The sequence below is a fragment of the Apteryx rowi genome, unplaced genomic scaffold (assembly GCF_003343035.1).
Source record: "Apteryx rowi isolate R43461 unplaced genomic scaffold, aptRow1 scaffold_807, whole genome shotgun sequence".
Taxonomy (NCBI): domain Eukaryota; kingdom Metazoa; phylum Chordata; class Aves; order Apterygiformes; family Apterygidae; genus Apteryx; species Apteryx rowi.
The window spans coordinates 78,126-97,209 of NW_020451102.1; the positions used below are offsets into that span (position 1 = coordinate 78,126).

The 19,084-nt window shown below is 49.2% G+C and overlaps 2 protein-coding genes across 2 annotated transcripts; one reads left to right on the plus strand and one right to left on the minus strand.

Annotated features, from left to right (window-relative positions):
* The first annotated feature begins 3,752 nt into the window (after nucleotides 1-3,752).
* LOC112977213 (putative lysosomal acid lipase/cholesteryl ester hydrolase) lies at nucleotides 3,753-12,520 on the plus strand. The gene is made up of 9 exons (XM_026089272.1): nucleotides 3,753-3,854; nucleotides 5,392-5,509; nucleotides 6,173-6,371; nucleotides 7,614-7,723; nucleotides 8,511-8,656; nucleotides 9,297-9,443; nucleotides 10,445-10,516; nucleotides 11,841-11,906; nucleotides 12,140-12,520. The coding sequence occupies exons 1-9, from the start codon at nucleotides 3,756-3,758 to the stop codon at nucleotides 12,518-12,520; spliced, it is 1,338 nt and encodes a 445-aa protein (XP_025945057.1). The 5' UTR covers nucleotides 3,753-3,755.
* A 3,530-nt stretch (nucleotides 12,521-16,050) lies between these two features.
* Nucleotides 16,051-17,634, minus strand: DEPP1 (DEPP1, autophagy regulator). Its single transcript, XM_026089284.1, has 2 exons — nucleotides 17,101-17,634; nucleotides 16,051-16,636 (listed from the first exon to the last, which is right to left on the minus strand). Exon 2 carries the CDS (start codon nucleotides 16,633-16,635, stop codon nucleotides 16,063-16,065), a length of 573 nt encoding a protein of 190 aa, XP_025945069.1. The 5' UTR covers nucleotide 16,636; nucleotides 17,101-17,634; the 3' UTR covers nucleotides 16,051-16,062.
* Nucleotides 17,635-19,084: the final 1,450 nt, after the last annotated feature.

Genomic DNA, 19,084 nt, shown 5'->3' on the forward strand with positions numbered 1-19,084 from the left:
AGCAAATGATGGCATCACAATAACTTTTGACTCCTAAAGGATATTGGAGACCTGTCCAAGAAAGAGTTTGTCATTGCAATCAAGAGGAATCCAGAAGGCATACTGAGGACTCAGTAGCTGGCATCCCTTGTCTTCCATGTGACCCTGGCCAGACTGTTTGGATACACACATTTTGGTGCTTCTGACAAAGTGTGCATGCAAGTGCTGACGGATACGGTCTACTTGCTTAGAAAGTTAAATAAAATATCTTCCCCTTTCTAAATGGTCTTGATTTTTTTACATTAGTTCCCACAGCAGTACTGAAGAACCATGCCATAAGTGTGGTTATATAGTTTAATTTTTCAGGTACCTATGATAGTCTCCCTAATATTTAGTTATGTGCCCTTCTATGTATTATGGGATCCTGACCCTGTAGGTTAATACTAGTGCTTATTTACAATTCTGTCAAATGTACATTCACAGCAGTATCACAGTACTATTACTCTTTCCCCCTAAACTTGCACCTGTGTGTTACAATGTCTATTTGAACTAGACAAGCCTCTAACATCTTTATTTCTTCTTTTGACTAAGCTGCGCAAGAACTTCTAGGTAAAAAGCTAGCTGATCTTTGTCAGTAGCTTCTCTGGCTCTTACCACAAATATAAGTGCCGGCGCTAAATGTCACACTAGCCACAGTGCTGATATATTGCTATGAAAGCCCATGGCCTGAGGATGCTGGAGAATTCTCAGATGCCTTTCCAAACTCAGAAACTAGTACCTAGCAGAGGTAGAAGATGACAGACATGACAGTGGCTGAAGAAGTAGCTGACCATATAGGGAGAGCATATTTGAAGTGCGGAGGGGGTTCCCACAGTGCCTGCTTTGGAGACATTCCTGGAACAAAATTCATATAATTGGTAAAAATTTGCATGCTATTGCCCGGCTGCATCGAAAAAGAGTCACAGAAAAGAGGCCACTTCTGCAGATGGAAACTAGACTCGCTAATGATGGGAGAAATGCTTTGAACTGACAGTCCCAGATTTGAACTTCAGTGGTTAAATCCATGTCTTGGCACCTCTCTTTTCATCCTGCTTTTTAGAGATGTTGGATACCTAGCAGTCCCTGCCACGGCATACATCCATACATCGCAGACCCATTTTGAGGATATGGTGACAAGACAGCTCCACCCTGTCCTGAACCTCCTGTATTTTGGTGGCAGCCTGTACTCAGGCCACAGTGAGACATGGCGCTGATGGCCAGAGATGAGCAGCGGTGAGTACCACCAGTAGCTGATCTTGGTTACCAGTCTGGTACCATGAAGAACTTGGAAGATGGATACAAGACAGATCATTTGATACATTTCCTCATTTCTCACTGTAGCTGAGAAACTGTGAACTGCAGATTGTAATTGTTTCCAGGTCCACTGAAGGAGGATGTAAGGGGATAGGACCCGCTTAGGATTGGTCTGTCTCTATGCTGTTGAGGGGAACTTGATGGTAAAGTAGAAAAACACACACTGAATACTGGTTTCTCCATCCATAGGGCATTTTTCAGTCCTCTTAAGATGGGCACTGGAATTGTCCTCCTTTAGATAAGAAGTAAAGTCCATCTTAGCTTGTATCTAGTGGGATTTTTGTACTCACATGAGCGGGAAGACATTTTCAAAAGCCTAAAGTAGAGGTAGGGACAAAAGTAAACTAACGAAACAGGGAAGGGTCTGGCCGCACCCATCATAGGGAAGGTTACGCCCACACACGCAGTCCCTTTATGGCAGTGGTTGTGGCGATGATAGAAAATTACAGTCTGGTGAATGGAGAGACACACATGTTTTGTAGAAGTGAGACAGCTGAGCGTGTTTCATAACTCACATACCGCACATAGACTATAGCTGGTATGAATATTTGAAATCAGCCTAATCCACTTTCAGGAACTGTATAATCAAACAGTGTACCAGGCAGCCGTAAGCTTAGCCAGGTCTTTTAGGTGGCTACTGAATACCTACAGAATGGCAGCAGTTATAACATCACATGATGGGGGTGGAGAACAAACACGTTTGCTCTGTGCAATACATGTAGCTTCAGCAAAATAGAGGCATTGTATAAACTTTGCTCTGCTCTGCAATTCATCGGCAGGATGCTAACCTTGGTGCTTTGCTAGAAACCATTGCAGAGATTTTGCAAATTGCAATTTGCAGATACCATCCCCTGAGTTTAAGGGGGATGTGGAGATTTTCTGTGCTGCTTTTAAAGTATGGTATAATCGCTCAGTGTTGCCCACCCAGACAGCCAATAAAACCTGATCTGTCCTGGGTGTGTCTATAGAGAGATCAGCATGTTCTTGAGGCCTTGTGAAGCTTACAGAGAGTCAGATATAAATGCGGTTCTCCCTTGCTATTTTTCAGGGACTCAGAGCTGGCTACACAGGCAGTGAGAGCAGCCCTAATCCTTTCCTTGCCACAGGAGTCCTTTCACGGGGCATTTTCGAAGGTCACTGGGAGTTAAGAAATGACCCTTTAAAGAGAAAATATGTTGGTGGCATTGACTATAGTTATCATGAGCTTAAGATGCAAATCCATAGCTGAGATTCCTGACTGCAGCACCACTCTGGCTGCTTTCAGAAATATAATCCTTTGCAAGCATGAAAGTCATGACCGCAAGGTGAAGCAGAGGAAGTTACCCAAGATATGACCAGTGTGCACATCGTTTAATTGGAGGATTCATGATGTGGTCCAGCGTGCCACTGACGTAGCAGGGCTCTGACACAGCATACTCTTTTTAATGCTGGTGTAGATAGAGCCACTGTCATTCATACCTCCAACCAGACCAGATACGACAGTGGGCTCTGCCTGGTAATGTATTTTCTTCCTCCTCATCTAGATTTGCATTGGAGTTACCCTTCTGTGGGTAAAAAAAGCATTGATTGCTCTTTTCTCAGCAAATTGCTTCTCGTTAATACTGTAGAGGGAGTTACTGTGAACACTGGGATTATTCCCTCGGATGTAAGGTGCATCTTGTGGCATGGGAGAGCAAATAGAAAGAGGAAGAAGGAAGGTAACCAGCTGGCTGGTGAAAAAATTTGCAACTAATGCAACTGAGTAGAACTTAGGGTCTAACTTTTAAGAGCCTGGCTAAGCATTATAAATCACATATAGTAATATATTAATTGTACATTAAGAATACATCTCTGCTCAGGACAGGAAGGTCTGAGGAGATCAAAAGCTTTCTGATGTTTTCTAGCTACATTTATAATTCTACAAGTCTCCTACAAGTCTCTATAAGTTTCAGTACATAGGATGCTTGTGTGAATTGTGGTTTTTGAGTGCAGCAGTTAAGCAATAAAAAAAACAGCAAAAGTATAGACAAAGTCATAACTGAGCCAACCTAAATGTGTTCCTTGCATAGTTTAAATACTTACATATCATTCTTACGTATTCCTATGTATCATTCTTAAGTATCGTTCTTACGTATATGACATTTAACCTACTGACATTTTCCAACATTTTCATTCTGGTATTATAAAGCTGTTTGTCTTCTTTTTACCATTAAAATTGTAAAAATGTGTCTTACATAGTACCAGATTCAGTGTGTGTGGAGGATTAAAAAGAGCCTTGCACGGACTGCAATAGAAGCTGGATTTGGGAACTCCTCCCCACCTCCAGCTTATGATTTATGGTGTTTGGATACAAACGGAACTTATGCCAGCTTGACCAAGAAGAGACAGGCTTTCATAACAATGTTATTAAAAAACATACTGTTTTACTCAGATGCAAGATGTGGATGTTTATTGCAATCCTGCTTTTGATACAAGCATCTGCGAACTCAGAGGATATCATCAGGAAGAAAAAGGGTGTAAATCCAGAGGCATTCATGAATGTTGTAAGTCAGGAGAAGTTTGCTTTTCCACTAAGTCTGAAAATTTACAGATGTGTAGCTGGGGGACAGAGGGTTGCAAAGGGCATGGAGGGTATGTGGCTTGGGCTGCCGTGGTCATCACCATGTGTGCTGGCTTTGTTGAGCTGTAAAATGTTATGTCGTCTCCATACCTTTATTAACAAGTCCTGCTTCCTGAATGAGTCTTCTTCCTCCCAGCAATAAGTGTAATTATAAGTAGATCAGTTAGAAAAGGAAGTAATCCCATGTGTGTATTTGATCAGACATCTTCCTTGAGGGCAGAAAATTTTGAATGCTCCTCTCCTCTGTGTTCAAACAGTTTGGCATTCTTCTGTGTCCCTTGGTAAGGCAGGATCTCAGTCAGGAATTACGAACCCAACAAGTTATCCTAAAAAGAACAAAGTATAAGTAGTGCTTTACAAGGCATGAACATACAATCACAGCCAGGCTTAGGCTGGAGGCACCCTGGGTGGTGGTCTCCAGTCTGACCCCAGCTAATAGCAGGGCCAAGGTCACAGCTACAGCAGGTTGCTCAGGGCTGTGTCAGGTGTCTTGGAAGGTCTTGAAAGTCTCTGAAGATGTATTTAGACAGACTGAAGAGTTTGGCATAAAACTGCCAACATTAATCTCTCCTGCCAACCATGTGAAAAAACAAGCATAGCTGTATGTAGGCAGGATCACAACTTGATTTCACCAGACTGGAACTTTCCAATCTGTTGAATTTTAAACATTAAAAAAGTTTTGGTAGAACTGCAGGAGTCCTGCTAAATCCTATACAACTTCTCTTATTGCCACAAGAGGTTCTTCCAGTCAGCCCAGCTCTGCGAGTTACATAAACTTGTGATCTTATCTGCTCTGTAAATTGGCTCTGAGCAAGACATAACGTGTTTTGCTACTAATGTCAGATGTCAGTAATCCCTCTGCTTTCAATCTTCATTTTTGGAGCATTTTCCAGAACGCATATTCATGTGCCACATGTCACATCTGAGTCCTGCTACCTTTTGGTCCCATGCCCAGTTCTGTCCTCTTTAAGTAACTGCTCACTGGCATGAGTTCAAAAGTGAATGTCTCCTTTTTCCTTGTAGTTCGCATTGTTTGATCTTTTTCTGCAGAAGAGATGCTTAATTATTGTGAATTTTTGAAAGCACACCTTGTGTGAAATACTTTTTTCCTAACTGGAGGTTCTTGAGTGTTCAGTCCATTCTGTCAGGTGAAGAGTGCAGAAAGTGATATTTGGTGTGGAGACATTTCTGTGCCTCTCCACAGCTGATTCTGCCCTCTCAGCTCTCTTTGTTTGGAGCTGGGTGGGGAATTTGGATGGAGCGCACTCTGTCTAGCAAGATCTCAAAGAGGTCATCAGCTGGGTCAGACACACCGGACAAAGCAGAAGGCCCAGCTCCTGCAGTACTTCTGTTTCATACGAACAGTTTAAAAAGATATCCCAACTGATGAGGAATGCGCTCCAAATCAAACAAACATCTCAGCTATGTAAAGTTTTCCAACTTTGTTTTTCTTCTCTCAGAGTCAAATGATCCGCTACAGAGGGTACCCCAGTGAGGAATATGAAGTTCTGACTCATGATGGTTATTATGTAAGACTGAACAGAATTCCTCATGGGAGAGAAAATCCTGGAAACAGAGGTATGGCTCTATTTGACAAGCAAGCCAGCAAAACCCCAGAGCATATCAAGCAACCACCTGAGATCTGAGGGAAGGGATGAACCTTATCAGGCCAGAGGAATATTTATTGTTAAAGCAAAAATCCCAAACCCATAGCATTTCTCTGATTTACAATCAAGGCTTTATCAGCCAGCAGAGAAAAATGTGCCTGCAACACAGAAACCACCTTTGATAACAAGCATTGACTTGGTTCTGAGGCTCAGAGGGTGCAGAAGTATCTTAAGAGAGGTCCTCATTTAATTTTTTCCCCATAAATTTGTGACTGTTGCAATTTAACTGTCTCAGGGACAAGGCTGTGCTTTTGAGCTTTCACGTGATTGCCATGACCAGCTGGGGGCCTTGGTGTTGAGCACATGGGAATGAGCACGTGGGATCTGAAATGTTAGCAGCTCATCAGCCTGAGATAACTAGGGGAACAACCACAAGACAACTACAGGAAAGATTTCTTAACATCTCTCTTTTGATCCCCTCTCTCCAGATTTTCTGTTCAACAGGAGATATTGTATTAGTAAGGGTATTGGACGCTTTCCCGTAATAAGACAGAGGTTTTACTGGCCTGAATTTGGCATGAGTACAATAGAGAAATTCTGGTTTAATGAAATATGCTGTTTCTTTCATATCCAGACCCCAAACCAGCTGTGTTTCTTCAGCATGGGATATTTGGAGAAGGTAGCAACTGGGTTCAAAATCTGGCTAACAACAGCCTTGGCTTCATACTAGCAGACTCTGACTATGACGTCTGGCTGGGAAACAGTCGTGGGACCACCTGGTCCCGAAGACACAAGTATCTTTCATCTGACCAGGAAGAATTCTGGGATTTCAGGTAGGCTGGAGAGGATTACAAAAGCTAGCAAACTTTTCTGCCTGTCACTAACCTCTAGGCAGAGGCGGGTGCCTCCTAGCAGGCAAGTCAGCATATCTAATTCCCTAGCTGTGGCCTCCTCCAAATCTCACAGTGATGTGCCCACAGAGATTGGAGGTACCTGTGCAGACCTGCCTTCTGACATAGTGCCAGCATCTCTCTGCAAGTGCCCAGCCCTGCCAAAGTGCAGAGCGCTGCTGCCTGTGTGCAGAGACCCATCCTGTGGAGACACCTGCCCCTCTCTCCAGGACTCTGCAAGGACCTCCCAGGCCAAACCTTCCAGCAAAGTGCCCACAAGCAGTGATGCAAGATCCCCATCTCCTAGATCTTGTCGAGGCCACCCATATGCCACAGAAAATATGTCCCCAAAAATGGGCAGGGTGGGTTACACAGTGAATGGAGCATACCTGGCCCCAGTCCACTCACACCACCAGAAGCTCTCTGGTGGACTGGCTCCTTCCCGTTCAGGCTCCATGCATCATCTCTCACACCTCTCTTTAGAGATGCACTGTGACTACACCTAGGAAATGATTTTTCTTTCTGCTCAGTAACACAGTTCAAGGAGACAAGGGGGTTAGTTTTAAACTGCCACTGCCTATCCAGAGCTGATTGTAAGAACAGTCCTTGATTTCCCAGGCTAATAAATATGCTTGAAGTAGAAAAGTTAGTAAAATAGGTGCATTGTGAAATAGAGAGATGACTAGAAATGCGGATGAGCAGCTATGGCATGTGGTCAATTTGGCCCGTTTTATTACAGGACTGTGGTTCACCACATCATGCTGAAAGGTACATGGGCAGGAACTGGCACTCCAACCCCTTCTGAGAAAGAGCATCTTCTAGGAGCAGAGCTGATTTTGGCACCCTGATGGGAGCCAGCTCTGGGTCTTCAGAGTTGTATATTGCAATTGAAATGGTATATTGCACTGCTGGTCACGGTCTGCACAATTTCCCTGAAGCTAACCATTGTTAAGGGGAAAACTAAAGCTTTTCAAGGAGGGATGAGGCCATTGTAGGAATAATACCCTTGGATCCTTTTTAGTTTCACCAAGCACAGAGTTCCCCTTGCTAATGAGATTTTTCTTTTGGAAAATTAGCCTCAGACATTAAGCTCTTAAGTATGTAAGCAATGCAAACTGGTCAAAATTCACAGATTTTGGTCTTACGGTGTTACCATGTAACTAATGCACAATTACTGTATTTCAGTTTTCATGAAATGGCTATGTATGACCTCCCAGCAATGATCGACTTTGTTCTGCAGAAGACTGGACAGAAGCAAATATATTACGTCGGCTATTCACAGGGCTCCACTATCGGTGTGTTAGGAAGGACTGCACATCACCTTTCTCTCCATAGCACAGGAGACTGCCTTTTTCAAGGTCCTTTTTCAAGGACAACCTTGAAAACTTGCATTTTGGAATTTGTAAGCAGCAGGTGTAGAACATCCCCATCTTTGTGGGCCATTGAGCCTACACTCTAAGACAACATCAGAACGTCTCTTGCAATGAGAAGTCCCACTGTAGCCATGGTTTCCATAAGAAATCTGGGTGGATTACCATGTTCCTAGGACAATAGAAAAGTTCTTGGTGACTTCTGAACAGCTCCACTTCTAGTAAACTCCTGGGTGCTGTTGCAGCTAGGACATTTTACTATACTTCAGCCTAGAAAACTTAATTGCCAGTGCTCCACACCAAAAGGAAAGGAATTTTGCATTGAAGGTCACAGCTTCTACTTTCAGATGAAACACAGGCTGCTTCTTTTCACCAGCCAGGCCAGCATAGGTATAAGACAACCTTCACGTTCATGGTGCCCATTAGCAGCAAGTAATGGAAGATGACAGTACTGTTCTCTTCATCTCGCTAATGTGGCAGGGGGTAGTGATGGTCATTAAAGAATTTTATCAGTCACATCTAACTGTAGAAGTAAAGAGGTTGTCTCCTTTTGAACATCTCTTACACTGACATTAAACAGAAAGGAGGGAAGAGTCATACATCCCAGGTTTCTAATTCAAAGTTCCGGATGAACCCTTGGATTAAGCATCTGAACACAGATTGGCAAATCACAGATTGTTTTTCTGTTAAATTTGCTCTTCTGCTTTCTCAGCATTCATAGCATTTTCGTCCATGCCAGAACTGGCTCAGAAAATCAAAATATTTTTTGCCCTGGCTCCTGTAACAACAATTAAGTACACCAAAAGTCCTATCATGAAAATGTCGTTCCTTCTTGACAGACAGTGCAAGATACTTAAGGTATGAGATTACTCTACATTCTACCCCACTGAACACATGAATGTTAGAAAAGGTATTGTGCCCAGACACAATCCCTGAGTTATCTGATGCAGCAGAAAGCAATTAGTTCCCACTGATTTATAAGGCACAATTTCAGGTGCAGGCATGTTTCTGCATGATCACTTTGTTAAATATATGTCTTCCTGCTATCTGTAGTCTCTTCAGGTGTTGAAACCAGTCCTTCTCTGGGGGCACTTAATGAATTCTTGGCCAGGCCACCTTGTAATGATCAGCTTTATTGTGTATAAAATTGCTGATTTCAATGACAGTGAAAAACAAATCCAAAGCTTGGGAGAGGCAGGAGAAAGAAGAGATGCACATTCATTTTCCTAGTGTACCTTCAGTGAGCACATCAATACAGCATGAGCAGTGCATCCCTGAGTGAGTTGTACACATCTCACCAGGGGCAGAAGGGTAAATGGGAAGTGGTTTCACTGCCGTGGGTATCCTGGGAAGCACATCAACTCACTGTGTAGCTCATGGGACAGCTCATGGGGGCACAAGCACATCTCTGGCCAGCCACAGGTAAAGGAAGGCCATTTGAGAGTTAGGCTGCAGGAAGGAAAATACGAGAAGTTAATTTTGCCTTTTGTATTTACAGCTTCTGCTTGGCAAAACAGATGTGTCCTTGAGAATGAYAAAGATGTGGAAATTTCTTCCTGAACTGTGCAGCTACTCATTCTTTCACAAGTCCTGCGCTAACATGTTTTTCCTTCTGGGTGGCTACAATGAGAAGAATCTCAATATGGTGTGTATGCATGCACATTTTCCTCCGCTGTCTTCAATTTTGGTCTGGGAGGAAGCCAAACCTCAGAGGCTCAGCAACCAAGAGTGCCCAACACCAACATCTGCCCCTGCAGCTCTGCTTGCGTATCGGCTGTCTCTTCCCTATGAAACAGCCTACCCAGCCTAGCACGGCTGTTTGCCTCAAATGATCAAGGACAAACATATGAAGCAAAAGCAAAGTGTGTCTCTCTGCCAGATCTCCCTCTCTCTATTTCTCCTGCATAAATTTCTCCCCAGATAAGAAAGGACTCCAGACTCCAAGTGAATATGAATTATTAGCTAGCTTCTTAGCATTTCTATGATTGAGCTACCTATCATCAAGAGACCAGCTGCATGTCCCAGCAGCATTATAGAGCACCTGATGTGCAGCCCCACCATTACCTGCCTATAGATTCTAAATCAGTGCTCTCAGTACCACCCAAGCAGAATCTAGATGACCATGGATAGTCACTAAGGTCCTGAACACAGCCACTGTGCCAGGACGTGGTTCCCACAGCTCAGCTACAGTTACAGTCCCCAGGGACCTGTTACAGCACTGAGCACAGGCTTTGCAGAAATTCATTTACAGTGTTAGCCAACATCCTTCCTTGGCTGAGAGGAGGAGATCAGCTTCCAAGCCCTTTTGATTTCAGGGAGGTTGTCTGCACTCAAAAGTAGGGAGTCAAACTCTGCTGACCTGCCAGTAGTTGTCTCCCACCCCCGGAAGAAGGGAGGTTTGGCAGAGCTCAGGGAACTTTGATCAGAATTAAAGATGATAGAGTTTGCTCATGGACTATTTCTTTTTCTGGAGCTGTGTCAGAGCAATTGATTTTTAACGGAAGTTATACTTCTGAAGCTGATCTAATCCTCTAGACAGTGTGATTTAGCAGCTACTGGTTTGGAAAAGATATAGTCTGTGAACAGTCCTTCTCCTGTTCCTCTTCCTTTCAAAAGCAATGATATTTTGATTATGTTTCCTTGCAGAGCCGACTGGATGTGTATACAGCCCACTATCCTGATGGGACATCTGTTAAAAATATAATACACTGGGTCCAGGTAGGTTCCTTGAAATGCTTAAATGCACATGCTTTCCCCCTTGGCTGATCTCTCCACTAACAGTCTTGTGTGTTCAGGATAGATGTGAAAGGTCAATACTCTTTGGCATTAGCAGTTTATGAGAAAAGAAAACTAAGAAATTAAGTCTACAGAATACCTATCAGATGCAGGAAAAGCTACCCTGTTCCCTGTTATTTGGTCCTTCTGCATTGCACTGCGTTACGCCCACTGCGTTATGCATTGGCCAGAGCATAATCAGCAGGACAAGGGAAGGGATTACTCTCCTATGCTCAGCACTGGGGAGGCCACATCTGGACACTGTGTCCAGGTCTGGGGTCTCCACTGTAAGAGAAATGCTGACAAATTGGAGCAAGTCCAGTGCAGGGCTATGACAATGGTGGGGCTGGAGGTCAGGGCATACAAGAAGAGGCTGCAGGAGCTAGGCTAGTTCAACCGAGAGATGAGAAGGTGACAGGAGATCCAAATGCATCTTCCACTGCCCAAAGGTGCTACAGACATGACAGGGCCAGATTCTGCYCAGGGGAGCACAGCGAAAGCACCAGAGCCCATGGCAGAAGCTGCAACATGGGAAATCCCAGTTGCACATAACAATCCTTCTCCATGCAAGTGGTGCTTCCCTAAGACAGGCCCAAAGCGGTGGGGGATCTCCGTCCACAGGGACTGCCCAGACATGACCCTGAGCAACCTGTTGTGATGCTGGCCCTGTTGTGAGCCAGGGTTGCACAAAAGTCCCCCCCACCCCAGGTGTGCTTCCTTGCAGAGCCAAATTATAGGTAATGGGAAGGTGGAAAAAAGTCTTCTTAATCAAAGCAACTATCATGTAGGTATCTGAGTTTTCTCTCCTAGCACAGAAGGCAATTCTGAAAAGAAACAGGTTCACTGCTGGCTGTATGCTCTGAGCCTGAAGTGTCAAGAGAGCAGAAAGGATGTTAATTGTGTTGAATAAAAACTTGTTAACATGAAGTTTTCTGACAGCATCCTACATCCAAAATGCTGACAGTGAGCAGGTTTTCACTGGTGCGAGTTAGCACTGAGGCAACTTAAAAATCACATGTAACTCCTTGGTTTGTAAATTTATAGCTAGGGATAGCCATAGAGCTGGAAATCAAATGGTCGCTCTGTAAAAAAGGCAGAAAATCTGGCTTCAGAGTGTGTGGGAGGTGGTACCTAGGCCTGAAACATCTCATGCAAGCACCCTATCTGTGATGTGGTCCCTCAAGGAGTCTTTGAAACACCAGATCCGTGCAGTGATGCTCACCAGCCCAGCTGTGTGTCTAACTTGATATCTATCTTCTCCTCATAGGCGGTGAAATCAGGAGACTTCAAAGCTTTTGACTATGGCAGTGGAAACCAAGCCAGGTACTACCAGGTAGGAGGCCACATAGGAGACCACAGCAGCAGTTCTGGTTTCCAGAGGAGGGAGGTGTGAATGCTGTGGAGGTGGAGGGCCCAGGGGACGACCCATAGCCTCTGCATTCAGCTCATGAACAGCGTCCCTCTGAAATCATGGCCAGGCTTACCCAGAGTCCCAACCTCCATGTTGAAGGGAGCAGTTGGCTTGCAAGGGTTGACGGTTTCTCAGGAATGACCATGTCTCTCCAGGAGACGCCTCCCTCCTACAAGATAGAGAAGATGCCTGTGCCAACTGCAGTGTGGTCCGGGGGCGAGGACTGGACAGCTGACTGGAGGGACGTCAGCCTGCTGCTGCCCCGCATCGCCAACATTGTTTACTACAGGAACATCACTGACTGGAACCACTGGGACTTCGTGTGGGGGATGAATGCCCCTGAGCACCTCTACAGCAAAATCATTGAGCTGATGGAGATGTCCCAGCAAAAAGCCAGCTCCCTAGGCTTAGTGGGGAACAGGCCACTGCTGGGAGATGCTGACAGCCTGGACCCTTTCCCACAGTCCAGGGAGCCCTGCCAGGGACAGCACAAGGAGGCTGTGAGACATTCCCCTTCCCCCTGTTTGTCCCTTTAGTGTCTTCGTCATGCTGGCCTGAAATGCTTGTTGTCACAGTTTCCTGCTTATCCTTCAGCCATGAGTATCTGCCCCCTTCTTTCCTGAGAGCTTCTCAAAAACAACACCCAAGACAACGATTCCCTTAATTGGTGCAGGGTGGGACTGGGGGATTTCAAGTGGACGAATGGTCCAGATGGTACTGTGCAGCTGGGGTAGTAGTGGGATGAACCAATGCTCCGGGACACGCAGGGCTTGAAAAGGCCCTGATGTGACAGTTAAGCCACATCAGGGACTGTGTGAGAGGGATGTGGAGACCCTGGTGAGGTCCCCAGAGGCTGTCAAACTGGTCGGGCCTGGATTACTTGACCCAGGAGGAGATGGGAGGGAGCTGGGCTCATAGGGTCTGGCCATTGGGAGGCTGGGGCAGGTTGCAAGCACCCCTCAACTGTGGGACAAGGAGAGACAGAGGGGATGCACCCAGAAGAGGAGCAGCCCTGGGACAGGTCTCCAGGGAGGTGGGAGATCTCGGTTCTGGGAGGTTTCAGGGCTCAGCTGGGCCAAGCCATAGCCACTAAGAGCTAGTTGTCATGACAGGTGGTTGAACTAGAGTCCTCCCGAGGTCTCTTCCACCAAAACTGCAATCACACTGTGAATATAGCTCTTCCATCTTAATCTAAAACAGTCCCTACACTACTTTGCCCCCTTTCTTTGTGGGATCACCAAGGACCCCAAGGATCAGGGCAAAGAGGAACTCTGGAGTAGGAAACTGCCCAGAGCCAGTGCTGGCCCCACTGAGGCAGAGATCAGTGGGGCAAGGATAAATTTCAGGGGTTGTGGCTCAGCAGGCACCAGGAAGCCCCTCACTAATGTTGGTTTGTCCTGGGGGACTGTTGGGGACAGGGACCGGGACATGAGCAGTGCTTAATCCCTCTCACCTCCTCACAGACAAGTGGAGCAAAACCTCCCAGGGCTTCCAACCTCCCCCCCCCCCCCCCCCCCAGGATGCCCCTGGAGTCATAGCCCTTCTCTGGTCATCCCTTGCAGCGACACTGATGTGATATGGGCAACTGCCAGAGGGACTCCTGGCATGGCCTGTGACAGCATTTTAGCTAATCCTRCTTCAGTCCCAAGTGTTTGTCTGCACTGTTTAATCCTGGGGCTGAACTGACAGGACAGATCCCTTGGGACAACTCAATGAGTCAGTGTGGATATGCTGGGAATTCCCACTGTTAAGTGCTTTCCTGAGGGAGCTGACAACCCCAGATGCCCTGCAGTTGGGGTCACAGGGCTGTTGCTGCCAGATGAAATTGGCTATGCCTCAGGGCTGCCACGGCGCTGGTCTGTGGGTGGGCTTGTTTTTCTGCTGTTACGCACAGTCTCTGYTCATGCTCCCATCCTGCTACTTACTGGAAAATGACAGAAGCAGTGAAAAGCTCTCACAAATAAATGTTTGAAGGGGATTTTTCTTGCATGGGATGAACTCTTCTGTGGTTTGAGGGGTGTGGGAACCTGTGGGCCTGCAGGGATTGGCCAGAGCATGTGTTTGGGGCCATCACAGGGAAGAGGAAGGGTCTGCTCAGCAGACAGATAGTACTGGTCCCAGACAGCACCCAATGCAGCAGTAAGCACCAATGAGGAGACGGTGCTCATCATGGAGGATGAGCAGAGACCTCCCTGGGTATGCTTCACTCTCGCAGTCCCAGCAAAGCAGGGACCTCCCTGCCCTGTTATATGGGCCCCATCTGGTGAGAAAAGTCTTTGCCAGATCCTCACATGAAGCCTGCTTGATTCCCAGACTCCTTTGAACCTCTTTTCCCTGTGTGACTTGTGGCCCTGGGCTCTGGTGGCCAGAGTATCTCCTTCTCCTGCTGCAGTTGCACAGGATGGTTGCAGCCGCCCTCCCACAGTCTCCAGCTAAAGGCAAGGTACCTGCATGGCTGCAGTCCTGTGGGCTTGCAGAAGAAGGGGATGGACTCCTTCCTGCACTCTTGTGGCTGGCTGGGCTGCTTGGAAACCCAGTGCCAGCCCGAAGGGTCAGACCCCCTGCCAGCCTCAACATCCCGGACTGGCCTGGAGTCAGTTCTCACCCACTGCAGGAGGATTAAGCAGCTGTGGGAGGTGATGGGCTGATCCTGATCAGAATTTCCTCCTGGCGGGTTATGCTGCTTCTTCAGCAAAGGCACAGGGTCCCACAGTGCACCTGGCGCAGCAAGCAAATGCTAGGAGAAACATAGCTTCTCCACCAGGACAGCACCACTGGGCAGGGAGGGGAGCACATGGAGCCATCTCCTCCCATATCCCRCTGGAAGCTGAACTCATTGCACAATGGCTAAATATTTTCCAGCCAAGTGGGAGGCAGGGTTACTTTTTAAGGGATTAGGTTTCAGGAGAAGAGGAAAAGTAGTGGCAGAATGGTTTGCAGACAAAATGCTGAGCTACGCTCTATGTGTCAAATGGGCCTGGAGGTGCCCTGTGTGCTGGCGATTTAGCTGGGCTCTGCTTCGGCTTTGGCTTTAGGGCCTTGGCTTCACCACAGGGAAGTCCCAGGCTTGACCCATTTGATTTTCACCAGTTACTTGAGGTACTGGGTCTGGGTCAGGGGAATCCAGGACACCTCTGCTTTATGACCTCTGCTCACACCTGCCTGCACCTGGTGCTTTATAGGGTAGCGAGGTGGGTTGCGTCTGGAGGAGCTAGCTGGGGGTATGGTTGTCAGGACACAAAAGCTGAGTGATCCTCCCCACTCAAGGCCCAAGGTCTGCAGCACTGGGGAGACATAAAGGGCCCTGTTCTGGAGGAGGCAGCTTGAGAAAGGATTTGCTGGCTGCTAAGACATGCAAGGGAGCTTTGTGCAGCACTCTCCTTCTCCTCTGACTTGCCAAACAGCCTGGGACAAGGAGGAGTTTGCAGGGCCCTGATGCACCTCTAGCCCAGGCCAGCCTGCATTGGTCCTGCTTGCAAAAGCGTGCGAAAGCGGTGGGAGTTAGAGGTTTGTCCCCAGCCCAGCTGGGAGCTTGGGGCTTGCACGTGGGCTTGGCTGGAGCCCAGCACATTTCCTGCCCACCTGCATCCTTTGTTTACTCCAGGGCTCAAGGCCTGGCAGGGCGCCCTTGGCCTTAGATAGCCCCAAGGCGGGGAGAGGAAGCCCGAGAGGAGCAACAGCAGCTGCCTCCCCTTGTTTGCCTGAAGTGCTGCCCCATGAGAGCAGGAACAGTGTGCTGTGGCCCTGGGACTGTCCCCTGAGCATTCCCTTCATCAAGAGCCGCCTGCCAGCCCTCCCCACGGGCCCAGCACCTCAGAGCACTTACAGCTCCATCCCAAACCCAACCAGGCTAAAGAGAGGGCATTACAGATGTTTCTGCACCAGCCCAGTACCCACTCCCCACCACTGCTGGGGTGTGCTTGTCTCCTGGGGTGAACTGGAGGCAGGAGAAATCCCTAAACGGCACCAGAGACATGTGCCAAGGGAGCCCCAGCAGGCACAACCATCCCTGGCAGAAATGATCACTGGCAAAGAGCCACTGGGGAGCCTCTGTCCTGCAGAGTTTTATTTGAGTCCATCACAATTCATAAATCACAGGCAAGCATGAGTTCTGGTGCCGGCCAGGCCAGCCTTTGATGACAGAGCTGGGCAGGGCTGCCCGCCTGTGGGACCGCTGCCAGCGACAAGACCTCTCTCCAGGCACAGATGGGGCACCCAGCTTGGGAGCAGTACTGAACGGTCTGGGGGCTGCCTGTAGGTCCGATTCTGGGGCTGGCTGTGAGGGGCTAGACGCAGGGGTCCTCATCTGCTGCTTGGGGTCCAATAGCCCGTAGAGCCATGCCAGCGGGTCAGCAGCACTGGGGAGGCCCAGGGAGCTCTGCTGTCCATTGAACTGGGCTGTGATGTCCTGCAGCGAGGTGGCAGATGGCTGGCCTTTGTCACTGCTCCAGCTCGGTGTCCCTCTGGCCCTGGCCTGGGGGGCTCGGCAGGGGCGCAGGGGCTCACTGCCCACTGAGCACGGCTGGGCTAGCTGGCTGATGGACCTCACGTAGGCATCCAGCGGCTCCTCCGCCTTGCCAGGGTTGGTGGTCCCCGGCAGCGGCACCCCCGGTGTCAGGCAGCTCCCGATGAGGAGCAGCCCTGATCGCATGCTGCAGAACAAGGAGAGACAAGGAGTGAGATGATGGCAGTTTCAAGAGGTGTCTCTCCATCCCGGGCAGGGGGGACCCCTCTCCCAAATCCTGTCCCTTACAGCCCACACAGGGCCCTGTCTGACCCCTCAGAAGAACAGTCTTGCACCACCCACCTCTCCGTGTGCAAAGCCACCAAGGTGGCAGGACCTGCTAGGCACACAGTTATTGTCAGGCAGCATTATCAGTTCTAACTATGTGTTTCTAATCCAATTAACTAAAACAACTGCCGTGTCACAGGAACCAATCCCACTACAGAGGGGGTCAGATTCCCCCATCCCTTTTCCCAGAGCCTTGTTACTTGTCGCTGACCCAACCTTCATTAGACTTCCAAGATCTGTGATCTTTGGCCAGGCAGAGGAAAGAGCAAAGAGCGAAAACAAACCGTGGTGTTCCTAGAGATAAGAAATAGGACTTGGGCTCACCTTGCCGTCAGGAGTGGCCTGTTTTTTGCAAAATAAGAAATCCTCGGAGAAACCGTCTGTTTCTGCTGCTTTTCAACACGCTGAGCTCACCCTYCCCGAGCCTGTCCTCGTAGGTGCTGCCTGTCCTCGTAGATGCTGCAGCACCGCAGTCAGGATAGCTTGAAGCAGTCTGCGACGTGGAGGCCGGGTTTGTTTCTGACCAGCGCTGCTCCCCAGCGCCTGAATTTATACCTTCCTGTTGCTGTAAGTCACAGGCAGCTGCTTCCAAAAATAGCAATGCCAGGGAACACGCACAACTCAGGAAAGACACAGAGCACTGACAGTTCTCAGCGGAAAAACCCCAGCCACCAAAAGGGAGGGCCCTGGGTGATTTTGGTGACCATTCAAGCAAATGTTTGTCTTTTGGAGTGAGTTCCCTGAGGGATTAGCGCATTGTTTGTGCCTTAGAAAAGGCTTCGTGTCTGGTAATCAGCGTGGGAGTGCAGCAGAGCTACTCCAGTCGCCATTGTACACATTTTCAAATGTTGTTTTTTTTTTGGGGGGGGGAGGTTGTTGTTACAATTCCCTGGGGAAAAAAAAAAAAAAAAAGCTCAAAATCCACCTGAGCTTTGTTTGTCCCAAGATGCCTAGCAGGGCTGGGGAGCTTTACAGCCTGCTCTGAGAATCAGGCCTGCCCAGACTTCTCAGTGGTTTTGCACATCCCTGAGCAAAACAGCCCTACCATGGCCACGTGCTCTGCCATGGTGTAACTTTGAGGCGGCCAGTCCTTGCAGTATGCCTCACACAGGGCACATGTACCCACTGCCCGTCCCCCTCCTGCCAAGCACCGGGGACCCGAGGGTGTCTGCTCCACTCCAAGTCACCCCTTGGCAGGACCTGGGGGCCCATGCACTGTCTGACACGGGACAGCCAGGTCCTGATTTGCATGGAGCCACAGCAAATCTGACATTTTAAGCCCATGGAGAGCCAGGACCTGCGGCATGCTGGTGCCAGCGCCCAAAGGGACATGGGCTGGATGTGTTTTGTTGGTGGGTCTGGTCCTGGGGATGGGGCAGCCCTTGGAGAGCCGGGGCAGGAACAGGACATTCTGGGGCAGTTCTTGTGCTCCCCCTTTCCAGCTCCGGCAGTATCGGAGTTGCTTTCCCCCTTCACCCCCAGGTGCTTGGCTCACAGGCAGGAGCGGGAGCGGGCAAGCTGCTCTCCAGGGCTCTGCCTGCACTGTGCCCTGCAGCACGGAGCAGACCATGTCAGCCCGGCCGCTCCCACTTCCCTCCTCCGGCCATTCCCTGGGAAGTGGGTGAGCTGCTCACCGAAGGGGCTGCTAAATATACCTGCTCATGTTTCCTGATAACGGGGAGCCAAAAATAACCTTGCTCGGCACGGCGAGCGCCTGAGGAAGCACACGTACGAGCCCGAATGCGGGTGCAGGGGGTTCCCAGGCCTCCGGTGGGGCCCCCCTGGGCAGCAAGATGCTTGGCCTTGGCGAGGGGACCAAGCGGCATGTGCAAGGGGAAGGCCGTGCCCACTCCGGGCCCCGCATCCCTCATGCACTTCCACCACCACCACCACCACCGTGGCGAGCTCTGGGGGGGGGGGTCCCACCCGGATGCACGCAGCGGCACGTACGTGCACACACGGGCTGACTGAGGCGGGCTTGAGCACATCCGCGCAGCGGCACGTGTGGGCAGCAGCACGTGTTGCACGTCCCCGGCCGGCACCTCGCCCCCCCCCGGGCCGCCGCGCAGGAAGGGCAGGGTGGGGAGGCCGGAGCACGAGCAGCAGCACCGCCGCGTCCCAGGGGCTGGAGAAAGGGGGGATTTCCAGCTCGGCGCGGTCAGCGGGAAACGCACTGCCGTGCCTTCTCCCGGGGGCCGGGAAAACCGGCCGGTGCCAGGGCAGTTCTCTGGTGCCGCCGCAGGCTGGGCCCAGCCGCTGCGAGGCCTGGCGGCTCGCAGGGCCGGGCCTCGCCGGGGCAGGCCCCGCG

What these genes read in the sequence shown, in the direction of transcription:
- DEPP1 (XM_026089284.1), bottom strand. Translation starts at nt 16,635, where the DNA reads ATGCGATCAGGGCTGCTCCTCATCGGGAGCTGCCTGACACCGGGGGTG.